This window comes from Poecilia formosa, unplaced genomic scaffold, assembly GCF_000485575.1.
Source record: "Poecilia formosa unplaced genomic scaffold, Poecilia_formosa-5.1.2 Scaffold291, whole genome shotgun sequence".
In the NCBI taxonomy this organism is placed as follows: domain Eukaryota; kingdom Metazoa; phylum Chordata; class Actinopteri; order Cyprinodontiformes; family Poeciliidae; genus Poecilia; species Poecilia formosa.
This window is the reverse complement of record NW_006800230.1, coordinates 625,116-632,445: the sequence shown is the minus strand read 5'-3', so window position 1 is coordinate 632,445 and position 7,330 is coordinate 625,116. Positions and strand designations below refer to the sequence as shown.

The 7,330-nt window shown below is 36.5% G+C and overlaps 1 protein-coding gene across 2 annotated transcripts; it reads left to right on the top strand.

Moving 5' to 3' along the window:
* The first annotated feature begins 1,691 nt into the window (after positions 1–1,691).
* Positions 1,692–7,258, top strand: il1b (interleukin 1, beta). Of its 2 annotated transcripts, none has more exons than XM_016681725.1 (6): positions 1,692–1,902; positions 3,195–3,231; positions 4,104–4,290; positions 5,096–5,275; positions 5,840–5,973; positions 6,679–7,258. In XM_016681725.1, exons 1-6 carry the CDS (start codon positions 1,868–1,870, stop codon positions 6,904–6,906), a joined length of 801 nt encoding a protein of 266 aa, XP_016537211.1. In that variant the 5' UTR covers positions 1,692–1,867; the 3' UTR covers positions 6,907–7,258. The 2 variants fall into 2 exon arrangements, with proteins under 2 accessions (XP_016537211.1, XP_016537210.1); XM_016681724.1 differs by having other exon boundaries at positions 4,101–4,290.
* Positions 7,259–7,330: the final 72 nt, after the last annotated feature.

Genomic DNA, 7,330 nt, shown 5'->3' with positions numbered 1-7,330 from the left:
GTGTGTGTGTGTGTGTGTGTGTGTGTGTGCGCGTGTGTGTGTGTATATTTATAAATAACTTTTCTCCCATGCTGCTCTCCAAATACGTCAGCAGAACACTGGAAATATAATTTTAAAAAAAAGTTTGGACTGAAAATGAAGCCGCTGATGAAGCATCAGAGGATGTGGCTTTGCTACGTGGGGCTTTTAATCTAGATCATAACCCCCCCCCCCCCAATCACTCTGAACAGGAACCACTTCAGAAGAGCTGCAAACATTCACTGTTCATTACCTGTCTTCAAGTTCAGCTTTGAATCATTTCAAATCGACCGTCTGAAGCTTGAGTCAGGATTCTGAAAGAAAAGGGCAAAACGTTTGTCAAGTATGGCAGACACAAAAACACAATGAGAATATTTCAGAGAAAATAAATAGTCTAATATGTTAGAAACAATCACTTGACTTATTTCCAGACTTTTTTACTATCACATATATGCTGCACTGTGCAATACAAGAACAAATGAATTGAATTGATTTGGGAATAATATAAAAAGAATTATAAACGGCAATAATCCGGTTGCAAAAATGTTGACGGCGTTAAACTAACACTTTTCTGAAACAGTGTTTCATTCAGTTTCAGTATTTGGTCTCCTCGAGGTCACACCTGCCGGCGGTCACGGTGAAGATGATTGGCTGCATCATGTTCCTGATTCTTGTTCATTTGCTTCTGTTGGATCCATGCAGATTTTCTTTCTTCTAAATGGAAGTGGCGAAATACATGGAAATAAACGTCACTTATTTAACAAAAAGACAAAGGGAAGCAGTGCTTTGCTACTAATTGTCCACACTAGATGAAAAGGTCAAAGGTTATCACCTTTCACAAGTCAGGAAAAAGTTTAATTTAAAAAAGTAGCAAAGGAGAGAGAAGTAGCTCAGTTATGCTAGCTTGACTTTGACAGCCTTCACATGTAGATGTGCTGTGGAATTTGGTGTATTTCAGTTTAGCGATAAAAAGAAAACTGTATAATGTAACTTTCATTACATAAAATGATTTTTTTAAATTACATTTTTTAATACTCCCTTTAATTCTCACTTCTTTGTGGTGTTAGCTGAAACAAAATGAATAAAATTCTGGATTATTAGACTAGAAGGTTCTTCCCTTAAGCATTCATAACACAAAAACAACACAGCTCATCAGCAGAAGACAGGTAATGCCCACAAAAAAACACGGCGGTGGCAGAATAATGCTAAGAGCTTAGCTTTTTTTCAGATGGAATTTAATGTTTTGTTGAGTAATGAACAGGCCCAAAAACAAGTTGGCTTTCAGAAGTCATCACCAAAAGAAACACTTCTTGAGAGGAAAATCAAAGTTTTGAAATGGCCTAGTCAAAGCCCAAGTCTGACAGACAATGACTGCGGACAGGAGTGGTGCTCTCAGTCAGAGATTTAGAAATATTTAGTGGATAAATATTATCAGTGGATGCAGTCGGGCTCCTGCCAAATAAATCTGAATGTTGAAATTGAATCATAAGATGCTTCAACAAAAGCTGCACACAAATAACCAGGTTATTGACTCTTGTTCACTTTCTATGTAATTCCTCTAACAGATAGGTGCCGTTTGTTCAGGATTTATGACAAATTAAGGTTTGAAAATAATTAGTCAGATCTCATCTTAACATCACAACATCTTGACATTTGACAGATTTTTTTCACACTCAGTGACTTGTTTTTTTCCACTGGACAAAGAGGCAGCAGTGGTTTCCACAGCCATCAGAGAAAGAGAGTGCACCACCAACTTTCTAAAAGGAAGTGAGTTACACAAATAAATTCTCATAAAGAGACAGTCAGCCTGAACATCGCCATCATTTGAAGGACTGAACTCTGAGGCACAATGTCGGACTTTGATTTAATTGATGCACTGGACTGGTGAGCGGAAGAACATTTTCTACACAACTTGTCTATAAACGGAAGGCTGTGATTAATATATGAAATTTAATGTTGTGAATGAAGATTTTAATTATTTATTTTTTGTTGCTTTTTTCTTAATGCCTGGTGGAGTTTTTGGTCTTGCTGTAGGATATCCATTGCTTAGCTTTTCCTTTAGCATTTTTGCTATTTTGATTGGGTAACACTTTATTTGAAGGGGTGTGCATAAGACTGACATGACACTGTCGAAAACATGACATAACACCTGTCATGAACATGAAGAAGTCTTTATGAATGTTTATGACTGTTGTCATGAAGTGTCATTCGGTAAATAATGACACTTTTAATGCAAAGTTGCTCTAAAAGTTGCATTAAAAGTCCATTAAAAATCCCAACTTTGCATTAAATTATCATAATATACAAAATCATGCAAAGTTGGCACTTTTAATGGACTTTTAATGCAACTTTTAGAGCAACTTTGAATTAGAAGTGTCATTATTTACCGAATGACACTTCATGACAACTGTCATACATAAAGACTTCTTCATGTTTATGACAGGTGTTATGTCATATTTATGACAGTGTCATGTCAGTCTTATGCACACCCCTTCAAATAAAGTGTTACCTTTGATTGCTTGGTTGCACCTAAGGTCTTATTAGCTGGGGTTCATTGGGACCCGCGAGCTTTTTACGCTGGTCACACTGACCCCGCGTGCGCTTTCACAAGGTGTGTGTGTGGCTTTGAGAACTGAGGGTCTGATGTGACAACCTCCGATTTCTCCCACTAACAGACCGTGACATGTGAATGTTACGCCATGACCGCGCGCGAGGGTTACATTTTAAAGTGACAGTTTACAGTCTTGCGGGTTTCATGATTTTCAGGAGAAAATAGAAACATTCCTTTCATGGAAAGTTTGTTGGTTTTACAGTTCTTATTCTCTGAGCTGAAAGCTGCAGGTAACACGTGCAGTGAGAGTAATCACAGCTCATATACAGTTACTAGGGTAACCATGAAGTTCATCAGATGATATTTGACATGCCGCAGTGGTCTAACCACTCTTTATGAGTGAACTGTGTGTCAGTAGCTACTCTACTAAAACGCCATGTTTGCTTTATTCCCTCCAGATTGTTGAAACAAAATCATTTTAAACTCCCGAGGGAGTCAACAAAACGTTTACAGATTTCCAAACGGTTTTTATCATATTAAAAACATCTTCTCATTTACGGTTTTTGACAATATAGCAATATGAGGTAGAATGCTTCACTAACTTTTTTTTTTATTTTGCCATTAGCTCACCTGAAATCAGACATCCCCCCAGTCGTACAGAGGTAAGATTTATCATTAAGGATAACTATCATGGGTGTACTGTGATGGCGCAGGGGTTAAGCACAACCCACATATGGAGGCCTTAGTCCTTGACACAGTTGTCACAGGTTCAATTCCCAGCCTTGGCAACCTTTGCTGCATGTCTTCCCCCTTCTCTCATTACCCACTTTCCTGTCAATTAACTATCAAATAAAGGTCACTAGAGCCAAAAACATCTTTTAAAAAAAGGATAACTATCATACATATATTGTAGCAGTGTTTATGGCTGCACTGAGCTATATTAATATTTTGATGTAAGATTTTATCAGTTTCATTACCTACTGAAAAAAACCCTGAATCTAAAAGATGTCTTATTTGGTGAATTGTCTAAATGGATAAGTTTTGCATATTAAAAACAGCTTTAGCATACTTTCTTCATGCTAATGCTACCACTGCATGAAGCTGCTTGAAGGTTTATTGGTCTTTACCACTAACATGGATTGCCTGAGTGTATCGTTAATAAATGAATAATCAATCATTTATTTTCACCTTTTTGCTTACTCTATTTATTACCTACCAAATGCATTTAGCGACATGTCAAACTATTGCTTTTCAGGAAAGATGAAGCATTATTCAGTCAGCTGTGAAGTTTTATGAAAAACAAAAACACCCAAAAACTCCCGGCACATCCAAAATCAGTAAAACCCTCAAATTGGCACCAGGTGTACTTTCTTTTCACCATGCAGTTATGAGGCTGATGATGATGATGATGATGATGATGATGATGATGATGATGATGATATGCCATATGAACACTGGACTTGTAAAATAATAACAAGAGGTGTAGTGACCCACAGTGATGTTGCTTACGGGTTGTTTTTGCTCTCTCCAGCAGGATGTGGAGCGTGAAGTGAAGCTCAGCGAAGACCTGAACCTGATGGTCACCTGCAACACGATAACCATGAAGAGTGTAGCCAACCTGGTGCTGGCCGTGAACAAGCTGAGCAAGTCTCTGTCTCTGTGTAGCAGAGACCTCAGCGATGAGGAGCTCTGCGGCGCCATCATGGACTGCGTGGTGGAAGGTTAGTGGTGAAATGCACCATTGAGGGGATAAAAATAAAGTTCCTGGTACTTTTGACAAAAAAATGGGCTGTGTTTGGAAGAAAAACACCAATCCTGGGTTTGCATGCGTCCTTTTACTGAGTTATTGATGAGGGATGCATTGATTCACTTTTTTCACTTCCAATACAGATACCGATATCTGAGGTTTAGTATTGGACGAAACCGATCTGATGCATTGACTTAGAATGTTTTTTTTTTCTTTAATACAGACAAATGTGCAGAAATGCTAATTTATTTGGTAACTCTGCACCAATATTGTCACAAGCTTGGTCAAACATGTAAACACAACAAATCTTAATTTGTTCAGTCAGTTTTATTTGGAGTAGAACAGCCAATGTAAAATAAATGATAAAGAAACTGAAACTGGTCAAATCAGTAGGTTGACTATTTTTGTCAAATATGTAAAAATAAACCACAACAAACCTTCTTTCAAATGATTCAGAAAGTGCAATAATAAATTCTAAATATAACGTAAAATAAATAAAGCAGCATGATGTCATGCAGAGCACAAAACATAGAATTGGACTGAGTAGATCTGCCCTTATGAATCAGACACATCGTCACAAATATTCTTTTTTTTCAATATCGGGACTGGTCGAGATATTAATATTGGATCAGTATATCTCTAATATTTAACACTGCACTTATCAAAGAATGTATGGTCAATAGGACGTTTACCTTTGTGGGAAAAAAATCAGATTTGTGTCAAAAGTTGTTTTTTTTTCTTTGAAACACACCAAGATCTTGTCGTCTTTCTCTCCACAGAAACCATTTTCCAGGAAGGATGGAGCAACTCCTCAGGAACGAGGAAGTCAGTCTTCCAGCGGTGCAGAAGTGTTCATAAGTTCACAGTGAGCGACGAGTACCAGAAAGATTTCATCTTGAAAACAGGAGAGATGAAGCTGCAGGCCATCACTCTGCAAGGCGGAAATGGTGATCGCAAAGGTAAGAGAAGAACAGGGGAAGTAGCATTTTGGTTTTTATAGAATGACATACACAGTAAAAAAATAAAAACATAAATGTGCTGCATTTACTCCCAGTACTTTAATTATTCCATATTTCTGTAAGTTGCTATTTCTATTTTCCCCCAAAATTCTACACCCTTCATCCCAAAACGCCAAAGAAAACACTCTATTTTTTTTATTACATTTTTGCTTTTAATTTTTAAAATGAAGATCTTAACGTAACACATTGCATAAAAAGTAAAGCCCAAATGTTGCATATGGTGATTTTCTTATAGGTGAGATTATTTTCTTTCCATCACCAAATGCAGACATAAAAGTATTTTATTCGTAATGTATAGAATAGCACATCTTTTTCTAATTCAAATAAAAGGGGAAAAAAAACAGGAAGAAAACTATGGAATCATGAACCAAAAATGTTCTTCTGACATGAAATTAGAGGATGATCCCATATCTGTTTGATTCTATTTTTGTCAGTTATGTATAAATGTGGGAGTTTGCTGGAGGGTTACTGTAATATAACCTTCAGTTTGTTTTCTACACCCAGTGAACTTTGAGATGTGCCACTACAGGCCGCCCAGCAGCTCCAGCATATGTTCTTTGACGGTTCTGTTATCCGTCTCTGAGAACCTGCACATTTCTTGCTCCATGGAAAATGGGAAAGTTTCACTGAAATTGGAGGTAAACACAAAATCATTACAACAATCATACTTTTATCCCTGAAAGGATTTTTGAAAACTCTTACTGTTATAGCTTTGATTTTGCTATATTTAAATTTGCACTTTTTTAATATCTTTTTAGAGACTGGTTCACTTTTATGCAATTACTTTTGGCAGATTTTGGCTTAAAGTAACATTTTAGAGTAAATAGAATCAATGTTCAACCTGTGGACAGTGGCACTCATAAAAGGGGGATAAAGAGGGGCCATTGCCCCCGCTTAAAAAATGCTGAGAGTCATAATAATGTCATAGAAAGTTATACAGAATCATCTTCTTACAAAAAAGACATAAATGTAAACCCATATAAATAAGGGAATACAAATCCTATAAAGATTTTCTGATATGATTAGGGTTTAATTACTGTAATGTCAATATTAATTTCTTAATAAATAACAGTAATTTTATATTGATTTGTCTTTCGAGAGATTCCTGTCTTGTTTTGTATGAGGAAAGGAAAGTTATTAGTTTAGTAAAAATAATTTAAAATCTAAATCAGGCAGACATGTGAAGAATTTTGGACTTAGCTGCACACACACTAAAGAATCACAGCATTCCATTTCCTCAACTTGTTCATTGTTTGTGACATTGACTCATCAGCCGGGGGGTAAATAATTACAATTTGTACAGTTACTTTTACTCCAGTGTCTCTGTCCTGTGTGTCTGTTAGCAATACAGCCATGAGTCTCTGACAGAGATCAACCAGGAAGACGGCTTGGACCGCTTTCTCTTCATCAAGAACATCCCCCCGGGTGGCTCCCTGGTCAGCTTTGAGTCGGTGAAGTTCCGCGGTTGGTTCATCAGCACTTCCTCTTCCTCTGTGGACTACTCGGTGGAGATGTGCCAGGCGGCCACCGCCTCCAGGGTCACCTACTTCGTCTTCCAAAAATGCAACTAAAGAAAAAGATAAAGCTATTTGTATTTCTTTGCTTTACCACTAGGTGGAGCAATAATCTACTTATTTCCTGAGGTTGCAGTAAAGTGGCACTCTGAGTTTTAAGGTCAAAAAAATCACTTGTATAGTATTCTCTGTTATGCTTAGTGGGAAATAATGTAAGAGGATATTCCTAAAAATAATTGATGTAATGCTTTTTTTTTTAGCATTTGATCTCACTGATGTTATCTTCTTATTGTATGACTGTTTATGTATTTTGTTAAATTTGTAATAATGTAACTACATTTTCAAGTTCATTTTGGAAATGTGTGTATGTATATAACAATAATGATCTAAATACAATTCTGAATATTAATGATATGCAATCATTTCAGATAAATTACACAGAGAAGCTTTATATATATATATATATATATATATATATATA

Bases quoted from the DNA above. Each gene is read 5' to 3' on its own strand.
- il1b (XM_016681724.1), top strand. From the start codon at position 1,868: ATGTCGGACTTTGATTTAATTGATGCACTGGACTG. The intron at 1,903-3,194 runs GTGAGCGGAAGA...TTTTGCCATTAG, and splicing joins TTAATTGATGCACTGGACTG to CTCACCTGAAATCAGACATC. The intron at 4,291-5,095 runs GTTAGTGGTGAA...TTCTCTCCACAG, and splicing joins CATGGACTGCGTGGTGGAAG to AAACCATTTTCCAGGAAGGA.